Source organism: Coregonus lavaretus (assembly GCF_964263955.1).
Source record: "Coregonus lavaretus genome assembly, contig: HAP1_SCAFFOLD_3679, whole genome shotgun sequence".
In the NCBI taxonomy this organism is placed as follows: Eukaryota; Metazoa; Chordata; class Actinopteri; order Salmoniformes; family Salmonidae; genus Coregonus; species Coregonus lavaretus.
The window spans coordinates 1-25,598 of record NW_028163981.1 but is presented as its reverse complement, the minus strand read 5'-3'; the positions used below and the strand labels follow the sequence as shown (position 1 = coordinate 25,598).

The 25,598-nt window shown below is 45.3% G+C and overlaps 1 protein-coding gene across 1 annotated transcript; it reads right to left on the bottom strand.

The window, feature by feature from the left end:
* Positions 1 to 1,314: 1,314 nt before the first annotated feature.
* LOC311117606 (RNA-binding protein 26-like) lies at positions 1,315 to 24,471 on the bottom strand. Its single transcript, XM_084192543.1, has 12 exons — positions 24,361 to 24,471; positions 19,875 to 20,058; positions 19,428 to 19,733; positions 18,927 to 19,121; positions 13,530 to 13,652; positions 12,322 to 12,396; positions 11,616 to 11,783; positions 6,545 to 6,649; positions 6,112 to 6,315; positions 4,868 to 4,954; positions 3,782 to 3,895; positions 1,315 to 2,124 (listed from the first exon to the last, which is right to left on the bottom strand). The coding sequence occupies exons 1-12, from the start codon at positions 24,465 to 24,467 to the stop codon at positions 2,035 to 2,037; spliced, it is 1,758 nt and encodes a 585-aa protein (XP_084048669.1). The 5' UTR covers positions 24,468 to 24,471; the 3' UTR covers positions 1,315 to 2,034.
* Between the last annotated feature and the right edge of the window lie 1,127 nt (positions 24,472 to 25,598).

The following is a 25,598-nucleotide window of genomic DNA, read 5'->3' as shown; positions in this document are numbered from 1 at the left end:
CACGTTATAAGTCCTTCACAGCAGGACAGGTAGAGGTACAGGCTGAACAACACGTTATAAGTCCTTCACAGCAGGACAGGTGGAGGTACAGGCTAAACAACACGTTATAAGTCCTTCACAGCAGGACAGGTGGAGGTACAGGCTGAACAACACGTTATAAGTCCTTCACAGCAGGACAGGTGGAGGTACAGGCTGAACAACACGTTATAAGTCCTTCACAGCAGGACAGGTAGAGGTACAGGCTAAACAACACGTTATAAGTCCTTCACAGCAGGACAGGTAGAGGTACAGGCTAAACAACACGTTATAGACACATTATAACTGCCACAGGACCTCCAATACAGACATCCACTGAAATGTTATCATTACTCAGATTACTCAGAGAAGAGACCAAGACATAGGAAACATGTATTATATACACACACATAATTTATTACAAATGATCACCATTATTACAAATCATGGCATGAACATTTCAAAAGTAAAATCCAAAATGTATCGTTGATCAGAAGAGGAAGTGTCTATCAGGTCCTGTTGTCCTCTGGTCCCAGGTCTAAGAGACATTATGTCCTGTTGTCCTCTGGTCCCAGATCTAAGAGACATTATGTCCTGTTGTCCTCTGGTCCCAGATCTAAGATACATTATGTCCTGTTGTCCTCTGGTCCCAGGTCTAAGAGACAATATGTCCTGTTGTCCTCTGGTCCCAGGTCTAAGAGACAATATGTCCTGTTGTCCTCTGGTCCCAGGTCTAAGAGACAATATGTCCTGTTGTCCTCTGGTCCCAGATCTAAGAGACATTATGTCCTGTTGTCCTCTGGTCCCAGATCTAAGAGACAATATGTCCTGTTGTCCTCTGGTCCCAGGTCTTAGAGACATTATGTCCTGTTGTCCTCTGGTCCCAGATCTAAGAGACATTATGTCCTGTTGTCCTCTGGTCCCAGGTCTAAGAGACAATATGTCCTGTTGTCCTCTGGTCACAGATCTAAGAGACATTATGTCCTGTTGTCCTCTGGTCCCAGATCTAGAGACAATATGTCCTGTTGATAAACAGAACTTACCGTTACCGAGATACCATACCAAGAGATAAACAGAACTTACCGTTACCGAGATACCATACCAAGAGATAAACAGAACTTACCGTTACCGAGATACCATACCAAGAGATAAACAGAACTTACCGTTACCGAGATACCATACCAAGAGATACCATCTTACTGACACCGAGCCTCACCAAGTGTGGACATGGAAAATTGTTTTCTTCTCTTTACCATTTTTTATGGAAAATGGAAAACCATATGGAAATTTGCTCTTTTTGTGAAAACGTTTATTTTTTATTTTTTTATGGTCTTTATTTTGTCAGCTTTTTTGTGGGGATGTTTTTTTCCAGCTGGTTTTGTTTATTTCATTAATGGCATCACAGCTGCAGGATTCTCCAATGTTTTTTTTCTGTTGTTTTTTTGCAGCTGATTGTTTTTGGTGGGGGACCATTTCTAGTCTTAATTTTTTTTTGACATTTCAAAAATAAATCCAAGGAAGAATCGAGAAGCAAAGCTGTCATACAAATCATTAAAATCCAGACATAAAATATTTACACAAGAAGCAACCTTAATATCACACAGTCAACACGTCATTTAGTAACTTCCCCCTTCTGCGGTTCTCACTTTTAAACATTGCACAGCGTTCAACACAATGCTCTTATGGCATCATTTGATCTGTTCGGTCAATGCCATTTTTCTAAAGTCATCTGGTATCAGATCATTTCTACCCAATAAGCAAAAATAAACTGTACCATCTTAATGTTATCAAACTATTTGTACAAATGAAAAGCAGGAAGAGAAAAAAAAAAACAGTATTTCCATGAACCTCCAACAGTACTTTGTCTAGTGATCTATTGAATCAGTACAACAGAATGAATTAGCTGTTTAGGTTCTAAACATAGTGAAATGCACCTAGAAGTTTCAAAAACAGACAGCCAATCAGAAACTGCAAAGCAATAAAAAGTTGCGTTAGCGTTTCGTCCAATCAGGGCCGTCTTCATCTGCGCCAGGGGCGGGGCTCGTTGTCATCATCCTCCTCATCGTCGTCCTGTAGCAACGCATCATCAATCAGCGACTCTTCCTGGAACTACAAAGGGACAAGACAGGGTGAGACAAACACTTTTATAATGAATGAAAAAGGTAGAAAGATATTCCCTGGCTATCCAAACTCATTGATCTGGCAAAACGCTACGCCCAAGGATGTTAGTTTCATTACATTTTAGTCATTTGGCAGATGCTCTTATCCAGAGCGACTTACAGGAACAATTAGGGTTAAGTGCCTTGCTCAAGGGCACACCGGCAGATTTTTCACCTAGTCGGCTCAGGGATTTGAACCAGCAAACGCTCTTAACCTCTACGCTACCTGCCGCCCTCTTCTCCTCAATGAGTCTGGATCTGAGTACCTTTCACCGAATGCCAACACATTCGGGGACCGTCTGACCCTGTCCAGAAACCGATGGGTTGGACCAGAGCCAGAACACACACGTTGGTAAAGTGATTTGACATGTTTTTATTGGCTTTGATACTCTGATCGGTTAGAGATGATCCAAATCGCTGATGACTTAGGTCTTGAACAACTTCTCCTGCGCGCCTCGTCACCACAAAAAGGACTTGGACGACGGCAGTCTCAGACTAAAGTACGTAGTGAACGACAGAGCAGCAGAATCATTTAGTGAGGCATCAAGCTAATAGAGAAACAAACCACCTTACATTTCTGCCTCCCATTGTCTCATTTTTCATCGGATGAGTGTGGCCTTTGAGAAAGCCTTACCTGTGAATCGCTGTGCCCAACACACTCATTCTCCAAACACTTCTACAACCATTAGCATTAACATCCATTACTCCGTAACTGTCAAAACACACTCATTCTCCAAACACTTCTACAACCATTAGCATTAACATCCATTACTCCGTAACTGTCAAAACACACTCATTCTCCAAACACTTCTACAACCATTAGCATTAACATCCATTACTCCGTAACTGTCAAAACACACTCATTCTCCAAACACTTCTACAACCATTAGCATTAACATCCATTACTCCGTAACTGTCAAAACACACTCATTCTCCAAACACTTCTACAACCATTAGCATTAACATCCATTACTCCGTAACTGTCAAAACACACTCATTCTCCAAACACTTCTACAACCATTAGCATTAACATCCATTACTCCGTAACTGTCAAAACACACTCATTCTCCAAACACTTCTACAACCATTAGCATTAACATCCATTACTCCGTAACTGTCAAAACACACTCATTCTCCAAACACTTCTACAACCATTAGCATTAACATCCATTACTCCGTAACTGTCAAAACACACTCATTCTCCAAACACTTCTACAACCATTAGCATTAACATCCATTACTCCGTAACTGTCAAAACACACTCATTCTCCAAACACTTCTACAACCATTAGCATTAACATCCATTACTCCCTAACTGTCAAAACACACTCATTCTCCAAACACTTCTACAACCATTAGCATTAACATCCATTACTCCGTAACTGTCAAAACACACTCATTCTCCAAACACTTCTACAACCATCAGCATTAACATCCATTACTCCGTAACTGTCAAAACACACTCATTCTCCAAACACTTCTACAACCATCAGCATTAACATCCATTACTCCGTAACTGTCAAAACACACTCATTCTCCAAACACTTCTACAACCATCAGCATTAACATCCATTACTCCGTAACTGTCAAAACAACACCCCCTTCACCTCGTCATGATCTGGCTCCTGCTCGTCAGGCTCCTGGGAGGTCAGGGAGACGGCAGGCTTGTGCCAGGACAGACGCAACTCGCTGCTGTTCAGACGAACACCGTGCACCGCCGCCTACGGGAGGGAGGGAAAGGAAGGAAGGATGGAGAGAGAGAGGGAACACAGAGGACAAGTAGGAGAGGAGAGGAAGGGAGAGAAAGAGTGAGGAAGACGTGAGGACAAGGTAAAGGATGACTGGGTTCAATGGTGTATCACTGGGTTCAATGTCCAGTGGTGTATCACTGGGTTCAATGTCCAGCGGGGTATCACTGGGTTCAATGGTGTATCACTGGGTTCAATGGTGTATCACTGGGTTCAATGTCCAGTGGTGTATCACTGGGTTCAATGGTGTATCACTGGGTTCAATGGTGTATCACTGGGTTCAATGTCCAGTGGTGTATCACTGGGTTCAATGGTGTATCACTGGGTTCAATGTCCAGTGGTGTATCACTGGGTTCAATGTCCAGCAGGGTATCACTGGGTTCAATGTCCAGTGGTGTATCACTGGGTTCAATGTCCAGTGGTGTATCACTGGGTTCAATGTCCAGCGGTGTATCACTGGGTTCAATGTCCAGCGGTGTATCACTGGGTTCAATGTCCAGCGGTGTATCACTGGGTTCAATGTCCAGCGGTGTATCACTGGGTTCAATGTCCAGCGGTGTATCACTGGGTTCAATGTCCAGCGGTGTATCACTGGGTTCAATGGTGTATCACTGGGTTCAATTGTGTATCACTGGGTTCAATGTACAGTGGTGTATCACTGGGTTCAATGTCCAGTGGTGTATCACTGGGTTCAATGGTGTATCACTGGGTTCAAGTTCCAGTGGTGTATCACTGGGTTCAATGTCCAGTGGTGTATCACTGGGTTCAATGGTGTATCACTGGGTTCAATGTCCAGTGGTGTATCACTGGGTTCAATGTCCAGTGGTGTATCACTGGGTTCAATGTCCAGTGGTGTATCACTGGGTTCAATGTCCAGTGGTGTATCACTGGGTTCAATGTCCAGCGGTGTATCATTAGGTTGAAAGACGGTGTTTAACCCTTTACCTGTTCAGCCTCTGGTCTGCTCCTGTAGGTGATAACAGCCAGAAAGGAAGTATCGTCTATCTGACAGTCCTCCAACTCTCCAAATTGCTGCAGAAAGGAGAACAACAAGATGAAAGATGGAATAAAAGATGAACTCGCCGGTCTCTTAGTCCAGGAGTCTGAACTCATTCATTCACCCAAGCAAACCGATATCAGGGCACTACTGACAACCATTTGGTTTTCAACAATTTCAAGAAATGGAACAGCTATTTTCTCCAACAAACATTCCAAATGAAATTCATATAAACCAGGCAGGGCTCATTAAAACTAGTTTAAACCAGACAGGGGTTCATTAAAACTAGTTTAAACCAGACAGGGGTTCATTAAAACTAGTTTAAACCAGACAGGGGTTCATTAAAACTAGTTTAAACCAGACAGGGGTTCATTAAAACTAGTTTAAACCAGAAAGGGGTTCATTAAAACTAGTTTAAACCAGACAGGGGTTCATTAAAACTAGTTTAAACCAGACAGGGGTTCATTAAAACTAGTTTAAACCAGACAGGGGCTCATTAAAACTAGTTTAAACCAGACAGGGGTTCATTAAAACTAGTTTAAACCAGACAGGGGCTCATTAAAACTAGTTTAAACCAGACAGGGGTTCATTAAAACTAGTTTAAACCAGACAGGGGTTCATTAAAACTAGTTTAAACCAGACAGGGGTTCATTAAAACTAGTTTAAACCAGACAGGGGTTCATTAAAACTAGTTTAAACCAGACAGGGGTTCATTAAAACTAGTTTAAACCAGACAGGGGTTCATTAAAACTAGTTTAAACCAGACAGGGGTTCATTAAAACTAGTTTAAACCAGACAGGGGTTCATTAAAACTAGTTTAAACCAGACAGGGGTTCATTAAAACTAGTTTACACCAGACAGGGGTTCATTAAAACTAGTTTAAACCAGACAGGGGTTCATTAAAACTAGTTTAAACCAGACAGGGGTTCATTAAAACTAGTTTAAACCAGACAGGGGTTCATTAAAACTAGTTTAAACCAGACCGGGGTTCATTAAAACTAGTTTAAACCAGACAGGGGTTCATTAAAACTAGTTTAAACCAGACAGGGGTTCATTAAAACTAGTTTAAACCAGACAGGGGTTCATTAAAACTAGTTTAAACCAGACAGGGGTTCATTAAAACTAGTTTAAACCAGACAGGGTTCATTAAAACTAGTTTAAACCAGACAGGGGTTCATGAAGTCCAACTTACAGCGAAGTGCGGCAGCAGGTCCTGGAGGTCAGCGTCTGTAAAGCCAGAGATCTCCAGGGCTCTGGGTCTGTGGTCTACTGTGGAGTGGGCAGGGAGACCCCTACCCCGGCACCCCCTACCCCTACCCCTGCTCCTCAGGGACCCACGGCCTCTAGCATGGGCCCCTCTGCCCCGCCCTGGAGCCAGGATCCCCCTCTTAGCTGCCTGGAGAGGAGAGGGGGGGGGACAGCCACAGGATGCTCAAATGTTACCTCAACACACACACACAATGCAAGCTATAAGATGCAACAGAGCCATGAAGAAGAAAACGCAGTGTGTGAGCACCCCCAAGTGGCTGAACAGAGACAGTACATTTAACATGTAAGTGATTGAAGGTGAATGCTAGTTCATCAGATAGATGTAACTGTCCATCTGACCTTCAGTTGAACCTTACCTCTAACTGTAGTTGTGTGTATCTGATCTTCAGTTGAACAGCGTCTTCTCCTGACTGGATCTTCTTATAAAGGTCCAGTTCTGTGTCCAGCAACTCCTTCTGAGCCTACAGACAGACAGACAGACAGACAGACAGAGAGACAGACAGACAGACAGAGAGACAGAGAGAGAGACAGGCAGACAGACAGACAGAGAGACAGAGAGACAGACAGACAGACAGAGAGAGAGAGAGAGAGACAGAGAGAGAGAGAGAGAGAGACAGAGAGAGAGACAGACAGACAGACAGGGAGACAGAGAGACAGAGAGACAGAGAGAGAGACAGACAGACAGACAGACAGACAGACAGACAGGGAGACAGACAGACAGACAGACAGACAGACAGGAGAAAACATTTCACACTCCTCTTTCTTCAAAACTGCTTGGCATATTTTCTGTTAGCTTGTTACGTTTCCGTCATTTAGCAGGACGCTCTTATCCAGAGACTTACAGAAGTGAGCGCATACATTTTTGTACTGGTTCCCCCGTGGGAATCGAACCCACAACCCTGGCGTTGCAACCGCCATGCTCTACCAACTGAGCCACACACGTGGTGTGTGTGTGTGCAGGGTTCAGTCTCCCGAGTGGCGCAGTGGTCTAAGGCACTAGCTGTGCCACTAGAGATCCTGGTTCGAATCCAGGCTCTGTCGTAGCCGGCCGCGACCGGGAGACTCATGGGGGCGGCACACAATTGGCCCAGCGTCGTCCAGGGTAGGGGAGGGAATGGCCGGCAGGGATGTAGCTCAGTTGGTAGAGCATGGCGTTTGCAACGCCAGGGTTGTGGGTTCGATTCCCACGGGGGGCCAGTATGAAAAATATAAAACAAAAATAAAAAATAAAACAAATTCAAAAAGATAAAATAAAAAAATAATGTATGCACTCACTAACTAAGTCGCTCTGGATAAGAGCGTCTGCTAAATGACTAAAATGTAAAATGTTCATACAGAACCAGGCTAATAATGACTAGCCATCTTTTAAATGAACATGCCCTTTGTGTTCTTACATTTATTTGAATAGATTTACTGCAACAGCAAAGAAAAAGAGACCAAATGGATTCACTGCAGATTTCAAACTGTCATGTGTTGTTCTCTGCTAAAAGGCAGAACTAAATGAACCAATACTTGATACCAAAAGCCAAGCCACGTTAAACAAACGACTAAACAAAAGGGGAGAACTGATTTTTTTTTCGCTCTCAAAAATCACTTAACAAAAAAACTACAACATTGGATGTTCTACGTCCACAACAACGCTTAAACCCCATCAGGACACCATTTTTTAGGGCTGGGAAAAATCTGAGAAATGTAGATTATTTAGAAGAAAAACATTTTTTAAAATTAAAATTATAAATGATTTAGAATCATGATCCAGAGTAGCCTACCCTGATGCAGTCTGTCTGTGTGGTAGATAGTCAGTCTGATAAACACCCTGATGCAGTCTGTCTGTGTGGTAGATAGTCAGTCTGATAAACACCCTGATGCAGTCTGTCTGTGTGGTAGATAGTCAGTCTCGCCATTTGTGATGTTGAAGAGTTATTGGAGGGGGGGGTCATGTTTTAAAAACGAGAAAGCCACCCAAAAAAACGACGTTCCCTTCGTAACGGAAGGCTTTGTATGGAAAACCAAGTTGAAGCAAAAAGATTGGACGTTGTCTTGCTCATAAGAACAGCACATGGTTTAACTGCAACAAGCGCAACGGACTGGAGCAACACCCTTCAATTTAAACGGCGGGAAACAAATCACTCATTAAAAACTGTTCAGATAAGAAAATGACGGAATAATTATATTGGAACTTCTAAAATGTGCTACCATAACTTCTAATGACTTTTAAAAGGACCAAAGAGTCAAGAGGAAATGTCAAGATTTTCAAGCTAGGTTATTCCATGATGACCGAATTGCGCATCGGAAATATTCAACCAAGACTTTGAACTTTTTAAATAGCTGGTTTGCCCTTCCCATTCTCGCCTTGGCATTTACTGGTAGAAACCAGACCTTGGAACATCTTCCCCTGCCACCACGTCGCTCCACGTACCAAGCAGCTGTTTGAGAGCTGCACCCTCTCTCTCTCTCTCTGCCTGACAGGTTATCTATAGGATGTGTGTGCAGCACCGTAAACAGCTGCACCCTCTCTCTCTCTGCCTGACAGGTTCTCTATAGGATGTGTGTACAGCACCGTAAACAGCTGCACCCTCTCTCTGCCTGACAGGTTATCTATAGGATATGTGTACAGCACCGTAAAACAGCTGCACCCTCTCTCTGCCTGACAGGTTATCTATAGGATATGTGTACAGCACCGTAAACAGCTGCACCCTCTCTCTGCCTGACAGGTTATCTATAGGATATGCGTGTACAGCACCAGTAAACAGCTGCACCCTCTCTCTGCCTGACAGGTTATCTATAGGATGTGTACAGCACCGTAAACAGCTGCACCCTCTCTCTGCCTGACAGGTTATCTATAGGATATGTGTACAGCACCGTAAACAGCTGCACCCTCTCTCTGCCTGACAGGTTATCTATAGGATATGTGTACAGCACCGTAAAACAGCTGCACCCTCTCTCTGCCTGACAGGTTATCTATAGGATATGTGTACAGCACCGTAAAACAGCTGCACCCTCTCTCTGCCTGACAGGTTATCTATAGGATGTGTGTACAGCACCGTAAACAGCTGCACCCTCTCTCTGCCTGACAGGTTATCTATAGGATATGTGTACAGCACCGTAAACAGCTGCACCCTCTCTCTGCCTGACAGGTTATCTATAGGATATGTGTACAGCACCGTAAACAGCTGCACCCTCTCTCTGCCTGACAGGTTATCTATAGGATATGTGTACAGCACCGTAAACAGCTGCACCCTCTCTCTGCCTGACAGGTTATCTATAGGATATGTGTACAGCACCGTAAAACAGCTGCACCCTCTCTCTGCCTGACAGGTTATCTATAGGATATGTGTACAGCACCGTAAACAGCTGCACCCTCTCTCTGCCTGACAGGTTATCTATAGGATGTGTGTGTACAGCACCGTAAACAGCTGCACCCTCTCTCTGCCTGACAGGTTATCTATAGGATATGTGTACAGCACCGTAAACAGCTGCACCCTCTCTCTGCCTGACAGGTTATCTATAGGATATGTGTGTACAGCACCGTAAAACAGCTGCACCCTCTCTCTGCCTGACAGGTTATCTATAGGATATGTGTACAGCACCGTAAACAGCTGCACCCTCTCTCTGCCTGACAGGTTATCTATAGGATGTGTGTGTACAGCACCGTAAACAGCTGCACCCTCTCTCTGCCTGACAGGTTATCTATAGGATATGTGTACAGCACCGTAAACAGCTGCACCCTCTCTCTGCCTGACAGGTTATCTATAGGATATGTGTGTACAGCACCGTAAACAGCTGCACCCTCTCTCTGCCTGACAGGTTATCTATAGGATATGTGTGTACAGCACCGTAAACAGCTGCACCCTCTCTCTGCCTGACAGGTTATCTATAGGATATGTGTACAGCACCGTAAAACAGCTGCACCCTCTCTCTGCCTGACAGGTTATCTATAGGATGTGTACAGCACCGTAAAACAGCTGCACCCTCTCTCTGCCTGACAGGTTATCTATAGGATATGTGTACAGCACCGTAAAACAGCTGCACCCTCTCTCTGCCTGACAGGTTATCTATAGGATATGTGTACAGCACCGTAAAACAGCTGCACCCTCTCTCTGCCTGACAGGTTATCTATAGGATATGTGTACAGCACCGTAAACAGCTGCACCCTCTCTCTGCCTGACAGGTTATCTATAGGATATGTGTACAGCACCGTAAACAGCTGCACCCTCTCTCTGCCTGACAGGTTATCTATAGGATATGTGTACAGCACCGTAAAACAGCTGCACCCTCTCTCTGCCTGACAGGTTATCTATAGGATATGTGTACAGCACCGTAAACAGCTGCACCCTCTCTCTCTCTGCCTGACAGGTTATCTATAGGATATGTGTACAGCACCAGTAAACAGCTGCACCCTCTCTCTGCCTGACAGGTTATCTATAGGATATGTGTACAGCACCGTAAAACAGCTGCACCCTCTCTCTGCCTGACAGGTTATCTATAGGATGTGTGTACAGCACCGTAAACAGCTGCACCCTCTCTCTGCCTGACAGGTTATCTATAGGATATGTGTACAGCACCGTAAACAGCTGCACCCTCTCTCTGCCTGACAGGTTATCTATAGGATGTGTGTGTACAGCACCGTAAACAGCTGCACCCTCTCTCTGCCTGACAGGTTATCTATAGGATATGTGTACAGCACCGTAAACAGCTGCACCCTCTCTCTGCCTGACAGGTTATCTATAGGATATGTGTGTACAGCACCGTAAAACAGCTGCACCCTCTCTCTGCCTGACAGGTTATCTATAGGATATGTGTACAGCACCGTAAAACAGCTGCACCCTCTCTCTGCCTGACAGGTTATCTATAGGATGTGTGTACAGCACCGTAAACAGCTGCACCCTCTCTCTGCCTGACAGGTTATCTATAGGATGTGTGTACAGCACCGTAAACAGCTGCACCCTCTCTCTGCCTGACAGGTTATCTATAGGATGTGTGTACAGCACCGTAAACAGCTGCACCCTCTCTCTGCCTGACAGGTTATCTATAGGATATGTGTGCAGCACGCGTGTGATAAATAAAATCGACATAACGAACAGCTTCAGGAATCAATCCGTTTTTATAAATCAATTATATTGCCTAGGTTTATTCATCCATCATACAGCCTACATTAAAAATAGCATTATTACAATATTTATTTTGTACACAGGCCCAAGTGGGCCACTGATGGGGGATGGATGGGACTGGACCGGACGGTGTCCAAAACCTCTCCTGTATGTCGAGCCCTGACACTCTCAAGACAGGGGCTCCCCCCCCACCCCCCGGGCTTCCCCCCCCTCCCTGCCGTTGCTGCCTCTTCAGGAAGCTGGTTTAGTTTTTTGGCTAAATGACACGTTACCGTTTGAATAAGCCATGACGATCGGGTTATAGTGGTGAGCGTACCTGAGTCTTGCTCTTGGGTGGCCCCCGTAGTGCTGAAGGGTTAGAGATCCCTTTGATCTCCTGCTGTAGTTTGGTAATACTCTTGGTGAGGGTCCCCAGCGTTGTCATAATCACTGCCTTGTCCTCTGGCTTCATGGCCTTGTTCTTCTCCAGCTTACAGATCAACAGCTGGAACATGGAGAGTAGACAGAACGGTGACACCGGCAACCTTTTCAGGGGCCAGGGGGGGGATACATTTTCAGGATTACTTCTCATGCCACCTCATCTCCTCTCCTCAGACCTTCTCCTCCAATGGGTTTGGAGAAGGAAAGGAGATAGGAATCGAGGAGTTGGGAATCAAGGAGTTGGGAATCGAGGAGATGGGAATCGAGGAGATGGGAATCGAGGAGATGGGAATCGAGGAGTTGGGAATCAAGGAGATGGGAATCGAGGAGATGGGAATCGAGGAGATGGGAATCGAGGACAGATGATTTGAGCCATGGTGAGGAAAAACCATAGAGATAGATGGAGGACTCATCTTTATATCTGTGCCATTCCCAGTGTCTGTGCCAGCGTGGGCAGGGCTACAACCCATAGGAATCCCCAACCCGTTGACTACTTTAAAATGGCAGAAGCACGGTGGAAGCCCTTCACGGCGCTGCCCACGCTTAAACGGACTTTTGGCCACTAGAAACCTCTATCATTCTCTATGGGGAAAAAAACTCACCTTCTGAGTCTCGATGTGCTTCTCCAGGATTTCCTGCTTCTTTTTCCTCATTTCCTGTTGGAGCCGCAGGGCTTCCTGTCAGGGGAATCATGGGAAATATTAAAGTGATAATTCACCTCATCCACAACCATGGTAAAGTGCTTTGAGCGTCTGGAAAAGTGTTACATAAAGCCAACTGTTATGTTCAGACTCTTTCCCCAGAAGTCTCCTTATAGGATTAGAGATGAAAGACCATGACCCCTCCACCCTAACCCTCATTTCCCCCTTCTCCTCCATCTCGTCCTCCTTAGTCCCACCCTCTCCTCCTCCATCCATCCCACCCTCTCCTCCTCCATCCATCCCACCCTCTCCTCCATCCATCCCACCCTCTCCTCAACCTCCATCCCACCCTCTCCTCAACCTCCATCCCACCCTCTCCTCCATCCATCCACCCTCTCCTCCTCCTCCATCCCACCCACTCCTCCATCCATCCTCTCCTCCTCCTCCATCCATCCCACCCTCTCCTCATCCTCCATCCCACCCTCTCCTCAACCTCCATCCCACCCTCTCCTCAACCTCCATCCATCCATCCTCTCCTCCATCCATCCCACCCTCTCCTCCTCCTCCATCCATCCCACCCTCTCCTCAACCTCAATCCCACCCTCTCCTCCATCCATCCCACCCACCCCTCCTCCATCCATCCATCCTCTCCTCCATCCATCCCACCCTCTCCTCCATCCATCCCACCCTCTCCTCCTCCATCCATCCCACCCTCTCCTCCTCCATCTATCCCACCCTCTCCTCCTCCATCTATCCCACCCTCTCCTCCTCCATCTATCCCACCCTCTCCTCCTCCATCCACCCCACCCTCTCCTCCTCCATCCATCCCACCCCCCCTCCTCCTCCATCCATCCACCCCCCCCCCCCCTCCTCCTCCATCCATCCCACCCTCTCCTCCTCCATCCACCCCCCCCTCCTCCTCCATCCATCCCACCCCCCCCTCCTCCATCCATCCATCCCACCCTCTCCTCCTCCATCCATCCATCCCACCCTCTCCTCCTCCATCCATCCATCCCACCCTCTCCTCCTCCATCCATCCCACCCTCTCCTCCTCCATCCATCCCACCCTCTCCTCCTCCATCCATCCCACCCTCTCCTCCTCCTCCTCCATCCATCCATCCCACCCTCTCCTCATCCATCCATCCCACCCTCTCCATCTCCTCTCTCACCTGTTTGTTCTTCATAGCCTCCTCTGTGGCAGTGACCCCAGCAAACAGAGCAGTCTTCTGAGCTGCTTTCAGAGCAGCCATGTTGTAAACTGTCTTAGTCAGCCCCGTAGAGGTGGAGAACACCTGATGGAGAGGAGGTCCAGTTAATGGTATTATTACTACTGTTACACTGTGGACTTATATAGGAGAACACCTGATGGAGGTCCAGTTAATGGTATTATTACTACTGTTATACTGTGGACTTATATAGGAGAACACCTGATGGAGGTCCAGTTAATGATATTATTACTACTGTTATACTGTGGACTTATATAGGAGAACACCTGATGGAGGTCCAGTTAATGGTAGTATTACTACTGTTATACTGTGGACTTATATAGGAGAACACCTGATGGAGGTCCAGTTAATGGTATTATTACTACTGTTACACTGTGGACTTATATAGGAGAACACCTGATGGATGTCCAGTTAATGGTATTATTACTACTGTTACACTGTGGACTTATATAGGAGAACACCTGATGGAGGTCCAGTTAATGGTATTATTACTACTGTTATACTGTGGACTTATATAGGAGAACACCTGATGGAGGTCCAGTTAATGGTATTATTACTACTGTTATACTGTGGACTTATATAGGAGAACACCTGATGGAGGTCCAGTTAATGGTATTATTACTACTGTTATACTGTGGACTTATATAGGAGAACACCTGATGGAGGTCCAGTTAATGGTATTATTACTACTGTTATACTGTGGACTTATATAGGAGAACACCTGATGGAGGTCCAGTTAATGGTATTATTACTACTGTTACACTGTGGACTTATATAGGAGAACACCTGATGGAGGTCCAGTTAATGGTATTATTACTACTGTTATACTGTGGACTTATATAGGAGAACACCTGATTAAGGTCCAGTTAATGGTATTATTACTACTGTTATACTGTGGACTTATATAGGAGAACACCTGATGGAGGTCCAGTTAATGGTATTATTACTACTGTTATACTGTGGACTTATATAGGAGAACACCTGATGGAGGTCCAGTTAATGGTATTATTACTACTGTTATACTGTGGACTTATATAGGAGAACACCTGATGGAGGTCCAGTTAATGGTATTATTACTACTGTTATACTGTGGACTTATATAGGAGAACACCTGATGGAGGTCCAGTTAATGGTATTATTACTACTGTTATACTGTGGACTTATATAGGAGAACACCTGATGGAGGTCCAGTTAATGGTATTATTACTACTGTTATACTGTGGACTTATATAGGAGAACACCTGATGGAGGTCCAGTTAATGGTATTATTACTACTGTTACACTGTGGACTTATATAGGAGAACACCTGATGGAGGTCCAGTTAATGGTATTATTACTACTGTTATCCTGTGGACTTACATAGGAGAACACCTGATGGAGGTCCAGTTAATGGTATTATTACTACTGTTCTACTGTGGACTTATATAGGAGAACACCTGATGGAGGTCCAGTTAATGGTATTATTACTACTGTTATACTGTGGACTTATATAGGAGAACACCTGATGGAGGTCCAGTTAATGGTATTATTACTACTGTTATACTGTGGACTTATATAGGAGAACACCTGATGGAGAGGAGGTCCAGTTAATGGTATTATTACTACTGTTATACTGTGGACTTATATAGGAGAACACCTGATGGAGGTCCAGTTAATGATATTATTACTACTGTTATACTGTGGACTTATATAGGAGAACACCTGATGGAGGTCCAGTTAATGGTATTATTACTACTGTTATACTGTGGACTTATATAGGAGAACACCTGATGGAGGTCCAGTTAATGGTATTATTACTACTGTTATACTGTGGACTTATATAGGAGAACACCTGATGGAGGTCCAGTTAATGGTATTATTACTACTGTTACACTGTGGACTTATATAGGAGAACACCTGATGGAGGTCCAGTTAATGGTATTATTACTACTGTTATACTGTGGACTTATATAGGAGAACACCTGATGGAGGTCCAGTTAATGGTATTATTACTACTGTTATACTGTGGACTTATATAGGAGAACACCTGATGGAGGTCCAGTTAATGGTATTATTACTACTGTTATACTGTGGACTTATATAGGAGAACACCTGATGGAGGTCCAGTTAATGGTATTATTACTACTGTTATACTGTGGACTTATATAGGAGAACACCTGATGGAGGTCCAGTTAATGGTATTATTACTACTGTTATACTGTGGACTTATATAGGAGAACACCTGATGGAGGTCCAGTTAATGGTATTATTACTACTGTTATACTGTGGACTTATATAGGAGAACACCTGATGGAGGTCCAGTTAATGGTATTATTACTACTGTTATACTGTGGACTTATATAGGAGAACACCTGATGGAGGTCCAGTTAATGGTATTATTACTACTGTTATACTGTGGACTTATATAGGAGAACACCTGATGGAGGTCCAGTTAATGGTATTATTACTACTGTTATACTGTGGACTTATATAGGAGAACACCTGATGGAGGTCCAGTTAATGGTATTATTACTACTGTTATACTGTGGACTTATATAGGAGAACACCTGATGGAGGTCCAGTTAATGGTATTATTACTACTGTTATTACTGTGGACTTATATAGGAGAACACCTGATGGAGGTCCAGTTAATGGTATTATTACTACTGTTATACTGTGGACTTATATAGGAGAACACCTGATGGAGGTCCAGTTAATGGTATTATTACTACTGTTACACTGTGGACTTATATAGGAGAACACCTGATGGAGGTCCAGTTAATGGTATTATTACTACTGTTATACTGTGGACTTATATAGGAGAACACCTGATGGAGGTCCAGTTAATGGTATTATTACTACTGTTATCCTGTGGACTTATATAGGAGAACACCTGATGGAGGTCCAGTTAATGATATTATTACTACTGTTATACTGTGGACTTATATAGGAGAACACCTGATGGAGGTCCAGTTAATGGTATTATTACTACTGTTATACTGTGGACTTATATAGGAGAACACCTGATGGAGGTCCAGTTAATGGTATTATTACTACTGTTATACTGTGGACTTATATAGGAGAACACCTGATGGAGGTCCAGTTAATGGTATTATTACTACTGTTATACTGTGGACTTATATAGGAGAACACCTGATGGAGGTCCAGTTAATGGTATTATTACTACTGTTATACTGTGGACTTATATAGGAGAACACCTGATGGAGGTCCAGTTAATGGTATTATTACTACTGTTATACTGTGGACTTATATAGGAGAACACCTGATGGAGGTCCAGTTAATGGTATTATTACTACTGTTATACTGTGGACTTATATAGGAGAACACCTGATGGAGGTCCAGTTAATGGTATTATTACTACTGTTATACTGTGGACTTATATAGGAGAACACCTGATGGAGGTCCAGTTAATGGTATTATTACTACTGTTATACTGTGGACTTATATAGGAGAACACCTGATGGAGGTCCAGTTAATGGTATTATTACTACTGTTATACTGTGGACTTATATAGGAGAACACCTGATGGAGGTCCAGTTAATGATATTATTACTACTGTTATAACTGTGGACTTATATAGGAGAACACCTGATGGAGGTCCAGTTAATGGTATTATTACTACTGTTATACTGTGGACTTATATAGGAGAACACCTGATGGAGGTCCAGTTAATGGTATTATTACTACTGTTATACTGTGGACTTATATAGGAGAACACCTGATGGAGGTCCAGTTAATGGTATTATTACTACTGTTATACTGTGGACTTATATAGGAGAACACCTGATGGAGGTCCAGTTAATGGTATTATTACTACTGTTATACTGTGGACTTATATAGGAGAACACCTGATGGAGGTCCAGTTAATGGTATTATTACTACTGTTATACTGTGGACTTATATAGGAGAACACCTGATGGAGGTCCAGTTAATGGTATTATTACTACTGTTATACTGTGGACTTATATAGGAGAACACCTGCTGGAGGTCCAGTTAATGGTATTATTACTACTGTTACACTGTGGACTTATATAGGAGAACACCTGATGGAGGTCCAGTTAATGGTATTATTACTACTGTTATACTGTGGACTTATATAGGAGAACACCTGATGGAGGTCCAGTTAATGGTATTATTACTACTGTTACACTGTGGACTTATATAGGAGAACACCTGATGGAGGTCCAGTTAATGGTATTATTACTACTGTTATACTGTGGACTTATATAGGAGAACACCTGATGGAGGTCCAGTTAATGGTATTATTACTACTGTTATACTGTGGACTTATATAGGAGAACACCTGATGGAGGTCCAGTTAATGGTATTATTACTACTGTTATACTGTGGACTTATATAGGAGAACACCTGATGGAGGTCCAGTTAATGGTATTATTACTACTGTTATACTGTGGACTTATATAGGAGAACACCTGATGGAGGTCCAGTTAATGGTATTATTACTACTGTTATACTGTGGACTTATATAGGAGAACACCTGATGGAGGTCCAGTTAATGGTATTATTACTACTGTTATACTGTGGACTTATATAGCAGAACACCTGATGGAGGTCCAGTTAATGGTATTATTACTACTGTTATACTGTGGACTTATATAGGAGAACACCTGATGGAGGTCCAGTTAATTGTATTAAACTATATTTATATATATTTTTTACATTATTCCACTATTGTCCCAAAATGTTTTGCATGTCAGCAGTCAAGTTTTCAAGATATTGGACTTTGAAGAAGCAGAGTGTCCCTTACCACGTCAGACGAGGCAAAACGTACATCATGATGACGAGGCAAGGGACACTTTGCATACTCCGAGTCCTCTCTCCTCACCTCCTGAAAACCCATTGGAGGAGGTGGTCAGATGGGCGGGACCTCTAGCTTTCTCATCCAATGGAGTTTTGAGGCGGTGGTGGTGAGGAGAGAGGACGCAAGGAGTATGCAATTGAGATTCTCCCAATGCTTCTTCAAAGTCCAATATCTTGAAAACTTGACCGCTGACATGAAAAACATTTTGGGACTGTATCAACAGTGGACTAACGGAAAAAAAAATACCAAAAGATAGTTTGAGTGGATTTTTCCTTTAAAAAAGGTACAGTTGTAGAAAATTCCCCATTAGCCAATCTCTATCCAATCTACCTCGGAAGAGGCGGGATTTCCTACGAAAAATCAGTCAAGGAGTGGGAGAAGGGAATTTTCTACAAAAGAGTTACCAAGTAAAGTCACTCAGGGAGAGAGAGACACTTCTAGATCATTCCACCATCAGCACAGAGAACTGTCAATATATTGAAAAAGAGAAGAGGAGGACCGTTTTTTTCCCCCCTCACCTTTCCTGCCGGTCCACTAGGGTTACTTCCTGGTTTAGAGGGGAAGCCCAGCCTCTCCTTCACCGATAGGTTAGATTTGAAGGCATTCTGAGAGGCAACACTAGAGTCTTGGTTGGGCTCTGAGCTGTCAGAAGGCAGAGGGCCCAGGCGGTCTTTGACTGACTGTTTCAGACTAGTGGCTGGCTGCTGCACCTGCTGGAGTTCACACAACAACAACAACAACAAACAAACAAACAAACAAACAAACAAGGTCAACAACATAACATAGAAGGTCCATTACGTTGCTGTTTGACCCAACCAGCAGGAAAAACTCTGGGTCCTAAAATTAGAGTCTAAAACTGAGGTCGCTAATAATCAGTGGCATTGGGCAAAATGGCCGTCTGATGAAAAGGTGCTTCCTAAATCCAAGTGCACCACTTTTGACCCCCCGGTCCATAGGGCTCTAGTCTAAAGTAGTGCACTATTATAGGGAACAGGGTGCTATTTGGGATGTAGCCTTACCATGAGTGAGTGTGGTTGATGGTGTTGCTGCCCCTGTGGTCCTGTCCCCTGTGGTGGTCCCGTCCCCTGTGGTGGTCCCGTCCCCTGTGGTGGTCCCGTCCCCTGTGGTGGTCCCGTCCCCTGTTGCGGTCCCGTCCCCTGTTGCGGTCCCGTCCCCTGTTGCGGTCCCGTCCCGTCCTCACGGTGCCAGTGGACCCTAATAAAGCGGTTGTTGAGAACGGCCTCGGGACTCTGCATGGCCCGTTTAGCCTCCTCGTGACTGCCAAACTGGATCAGGGCACCCTCCGGGTCACTACCATAGGTCACCTAGTGGGGGATGGGGGGGGGGGGTTAGGTTAACCCTCACTCACTGAGCAGTAGTGCACTATATTGGGGAATAGGGTGCCATACTTCCAAAATCATTCCAGCCTAAAGCAGAAAGGTGTTGTTAGCCGACCAGTCCCCAACCTGTAAGTTGACGATCGTCCCGAACTTGCTGAAGTGTTGGTTAAGCTTGGAGATGTTGTTGAGTTCCGGTGGGATCTGTCGGACCGTCAGCTTGGTGTTGGACCCAAACGCAGCCCTCTGGTTCTGGTGGTGAGGGTTCTTGTTGTGGAACCCACCCTGGAGGTTCTGCTGGTTGAAGTTAGGTCTGACAGAACACAAGGAGATTACAGGAACAGCTCCTGTAGTGGTTTGTGTTCAAACATGTTTTGTTTTTTTTGTGTGTAAAAGGTTATTGACATGTTACATGAACTAAAAATCAAAAAATGGGACTTAACTGTTGTCCTATTGTTGTGGTTCTATGATGGTCTATGTAACCCTAACCCTGTCATTCAACTGTCTCATGTCTTCAGACTATAACCCTGTCATTCAACTGTCTCATGTCTTCAGACCCTAACCCTGTCATTCAACTGTCTCATGTCTTCAGACTATAACCCTGTCATTCTGCTGTCTCATGTCTTCAGACTATAACCCTGTCATTCTGCTGTCTCATGTCTTCAGACCATAACCCTGTCCTTCTGCTGTCTCATGTCTTCAGACTATAACCCTGTCATTCAACTGTCTCATGTCTTCAGACTATAACCCTGTCATTCTACTGTCTCATGTCTTCATACTATAACCCTGTCATTCAACTGTCTCATGTCTTCAGACTATAACCCTGTCATTCAACTGTCTCATGTCTTCAGACCCTAACCCTGTCATTCTGCTGTCTCATGTCTTCAGACCCTAACCCTGTCATTCTGCTGTCTCATGTCTTCAGACTATAACCCTGTCATTCAGCTGTCTCATGTCTTCAGACTATAACCCTGTCATTCTGCTGTCTCATGTCTTCAGACTATAACCCTGTCATTCAGCTGTCTCATGTCTTCAGACTATAACCCTGTCATTCTGCTGTCTCATGTCTTCAGACTATAACCCTGTCATTCAACTGTCTCATGTCTTCAGACCATAACCCTGTCATTCAACTGTCTCATGTCTTCAGACCATAACCCTGTCATTCTGCTGTCTCATGTCTTCAGACTATAACCCTGTCATTCTACTGTCTCATGTCTTCAGACTATAACCCTGTCATTCAACTGTCTCATGTCTTCAGACTATAACCCTGTCATTCAACTGTCTCATGTCTTCAGACCCTAACCCTGTCATTCAACTGTCTCATGTCTTCAGACTATAACCCTGTCATTCAACTGTCTCATGTCTTCAGACCCTAACCCTGTCATTCAACTGTCTCATGTCTTCAGACTATAACCCTGTCATTCAACTGTCTCATGTCTTCAGACTATAACCCTGTCATTCTACTGTCTCATGTCTTCAGACTATAACCCTGTCATTCAACTGTCTCATGTCTTCAGACTATAACCCTGTCATTCTGCTGTCTCATGTCTTCAGACTATAACCCTGTCATTCAACTGTCTCATGTCTTCAGACTATAACCCTGTCATTCAACTGTCTCATGTCTTCAGACTATAACCCTGTCATTCAACTGTCTCATGTCTTCAGACTATAACCCTGTCATTCAACTGTCTCATGTCTTCAGACCCTAACCCTGTCATCAACTGTCTCATGTCTTCAGACTATAACCCTGTCATTCAGCTGTCTCATGTCTTCAGACTATAACCCTGTCATTCTGCTGTCTCATGTCTTCAGACTATAACCCTGTCATTCAACTGTCTCATGTCTTCAGACTATAACCCTGTCATTCAGCTGTCTCATGTCTTCAGACTATAACCCTGTCATTCTGCTGTCTCATGTCTTCAGACTATAACCCTGTCATTCAACTGTCTCATGTCTTCATACTATAACCCTGTCATTCAACTGTCTCATGTCTTCAGACTATAACCCTGTCATTCTGCTGTCTCATGTCTTCAGACTATAACCCTGTCATTCAACTGTCTCATGTCTTCAGACTATAACCCTGTCATTCAACTGTCTCATGTCTTCAGACTATAACCCTGTCATTCAACTGTCTCATGTCTTCAGACTATAACCCTGTCATTCTGCTGTCTCATGTCTTCAGACTATAACCCTGTCATTCAACTGTCTCATGTCTTCAGACTATAACCCTGTCATTCTACTGTCTCATGTCTTCAGACCCTAACCCTGTCATTCTACTGTCTCATGTCTTCAGACTATAACCCTGTCATTCTGCTGTCTCATGTCTTCAGACTATAACCCTGTCATTCAACTGTCTCATGTCTTCAGACCCTAACCCTGTCATTCAACTGTCTCATGTCTTCAGACTATAACCCTGTCATTCAACTGTCTCATGTCTTCAGACCCTAACCCTGTCATTCAACTGTCTCATGTCTTCAGACTATAACCCTGTCATTCAACTGTCTCATGTCTTCAGACTATAACCCTGTCATTCTGCTGTCTCATGTCTTCAGACTATAACCCTGTCATTCAACTGTCTCATGTCTTCAGACTATAACCCTGTCATTCAACTGTCTCATGTCTTCAGACCCTAACCCTGTCATTCAACTGTCTCATGTCTTCAGACTATAACCCTGTCATTCTGCTGTCTCATGTCTTCAGACTATAACCCTGTCATTCAACTGTCTCATGTCTTCAGACTATAACCCTGTCATTCAACTGTCTCATGTCTTCAGACCCTAACCCTGTCATTCTGCTGTCTCATGTCTTCAGACTATAACCCTGTCATTCAACTGTCTCATGTCTTCAGACCCTAACCCTGTCATTCAACTGTCTCATGTCTTCAGACTATAACCCTGTCATTCTGCTGTTTCATGTCTTCAGACCCTAACCCTGTCATTCTACTGTCTCATGTCTTCGGGTCAAGGTTGGGTTCAGTTCAGTTTGTACCCGCTTCAGGCAGTTGGTGATGGAATTAAATGAAAACAAAAACAGTCTTAGTTGTCGTACCAGGGGGTGTGTGTTCTTACTAGTCGGACCAGGGGGCGTGTGTTCTTACTAGTCGGACCAGGGGGCGTGTGTTCTTACTAGTCGGACCAGGGGGCGTGTGTTCTTACTAGTCGGACCAGGGGGCGTGTTCTTACTAGTCGGACCAGGGGGCGTGTGTTCTTACTAGTCGGACCAGGGGGCGTGTGTTCTTACTAGTCGGACCAGGGGGCGTGTGTTCTTACTAGTCGGACCAGGGGGCGTGTGTTCTTACTAGTCGGACCAGGGGGCGTGTGTTCTTACTAGTCGGACCAGGGGGCGTGTGTTCTTACTAGTCGGACCAGGGGGTGTGTGTTCTTACTAGTCGGACCAGGGGGTGTGTGTGTTCTTACTTGTCGGACCAGGGGGCGTGTGTTCTTACTTGTCGGACCAGGGGGCGTGTGTTCTTACTAGTCGGACCAGGGGGCGTGTGTTCTTACTAGTCGGACCAGGGGGCGTGTGTTCTTACTAGTCGGACCAGGGGGCGTGTGTTCTTACTAGTCGGACCAGGGGGCGTGTGTTCTTACTAGTCGGACCAGGGGGCGTGTGTTCTTACTAGTCGGGACCAGGGGGCGTGTGTTCTTACTAGTCGGACCAGGGGGCGTGTGTTCTTACTAGTCGGACCAGGGGGCGTGTGTTCTTACTAGTCGGACCAGGGGGCGTGTGTTCTTACTAGTCGGACCAGGGGGCGTGTGTTCTTACTAGTCGGACCAGGGGGCGTGTGTTCTTACTAGTCGGACCAGGGGGCGTGTGTTCTTACTAGTCGGACCAGGGGGCGTGTGTTCTTACTAGTCGGACCAGGGGGCGTGTGTTCTTACTAGTCGGACCAGGGGGCGTGTGTTCTTACTAGTCGTACCAGGGGGCGTGTGTTCTTACTAGTCGGACCAGGGGGCGTGTGTTCTTACTAGTCGGACCAGGGGGCGTGTGTTCTTACTTGTCGGACCAGGGGGTGTGTGTGTTCTTACTTGTCGGACCAGGGGGCGTGTGTTCTTACTAGTCGGACCAGGGGGTGTGTGTTCTTACTAGTCGGGACCAGGGGGGTGTGTGTTCTTACTAGTCGGACCAGGGGGCGTGTGTTCTTACTAGTCGGACCAGGGGGTGTGTGTTCTTACTAGTCGGGACCAGGGGGGTGTGTGTTCTTACTAGTCGGACCAGGGGGCGTGTGTTCTTACTAGTCGGACCAGGGGGTGTGTGTTCTTACTAGTCGGACCAGGGGGCGTGTGTGTTCTTACTAGTCGAACCAGGGGGTGTGTGTTCTTACTAGTCGGACCAGGGGGGTGTGAGTTCTTACTAGTCGGACCAGGGGGTGTGTGTTCTTACTAGTCGGACCAGGGGGCGTGTTCTTACTAGTCGGGACCAGGGGGCGTGTGTTCTTACTAGTCGGGACCAGGGGGTGTGTGTTCTTACTAGTCGGACCAGGGGGCGTGTGTTCTTACTAGTCGGGACCAGGGGGCGTGTGTTCTTACTAGTCGGGACCAGGGGGTGTGTGTTCTTACTAGTCGGACCAGGGGGTGAGTTCTTACTAGTCGGACCAGGGGGTGTGAGTTCTTACTTGTCGGACCAGGGTTTCATGGGGGGCATCCCTCTGTCGTTTGAGACAGCTGATCTCTTCCTAGAGTCGGACTCCAGAACGATCCTCATTCTGTTGCTGTTGGGCATCTTATCTGGGAATTCATTTTTTTAAAAACAAAATGTGACTGGATGGATTAGATCAGACCAGTCTGGGTTAGTGAGCCTCCCTCCCCATCGCTGTCCCAGCTTCCCTCTAAATCCCCATCTAGACTAGTTGTGTTGAAGGTCCCTCCCCATCGCTGTCCCAGCTTCCCTCTAAATCCACATCTAGACTAGTTGTGTTGAAGTTCCCTCCCCATCGCTGTCCCAGCTTCCCTCTAAATCCCCATCTAGACTAGTTGTGTTGAAGGTCCCTCCCCATCGCTGTCCCAGCTTCCCTCTAAATCCACATCTAGACTAGTTGTGTTGAAGGTCCCTCCCCATCGCTGTCCCAGCTTCCCTCTAAATCCACATCTAGACTAGTTGTGTTGAAGGTCCCTCCCCATCGCTGTCCCACCTTCCCTCTAAATCCACATCTAGACTAGTTGTGTTGAAGGTCCCTCCCCATCGCTGTCCCAGCTTCCCTCTAAATCCCCATCTAGACTAGTTGTGTTGAAGGTCCCTCCCCATCGCCGTCCCACCTTCCCTCTAAATCCACATCTAGACTAGTTGTGTTGAAGGTCCCTCCCCATCGCTGTCCCAGCTTCCCTCTAAATCCCCATCTAGACTAGTTGTGTTGAAGGTCCCTCCCCATCGCTGTCCCAGCTTCCCTCTAAATCCCCATCTAGACTAGTTGTGTTGAAGGTCCCTCCCCATCGCCGTCCCAGCTTCCCTCTAAATCCCCATCTAGACTAGTTGTGTTGAAGGTCCCTCCCCATCGCCGTCCCAGCTTCCCTCTAAATCCCCATCTAGACTAGTTGTGTTGAAGGTCCCTCCCCATCGCCGTCCCAGCTTCCCTCTAAATCCCCATCTAGACTAGTTGTGTTGAAGGTCCCTCCCCATCGCCGTCCCACCTTCCCTCTAAATCCCCATCTAGACTAGTTGTGTTGAAGGTCCCTCCCCATCGCTGTCCCACCTTCCCTCTAAATCCCCATCTAGACTAGTTGTGTTGAAGGTCCCTCCCCATCGCTGTCCCAGCTTCCCTCTAAATCCACATCTAGACTAGTTGTGTTGAAGGTCCCTCCCCATCGCCGTCCCACCTTCCCTCTAAATCCACATCTAGACTAGTTGTGTTGAAGG

Excerpts from the sequence above, each read along its gene's own strand:
- LOC311117606 (XM_084192543.1), bottom strand. The coding sequence starts at position 24,467 with ATGCCCAACAGCAACAGAATGAGGATCGTTCTGGAGTCCGACTCTAGG. Across the intron at positions 11,784-12,321 it reads AGCACATCGAGACTCAGAAG|CTGTTGATCTGTAAGCTGGA; the intron begins GTGAGTTTTTTT and ends TCCATGTTCCAG. Across the intron at positions 2,125-3,781 it reads AGGAGCCAGATCATGACGAG|TTCCAGGAAGAGTCGCTGAT; the intron begins GTGAAGGGGGTG and ends GTCCCTTTGTAG.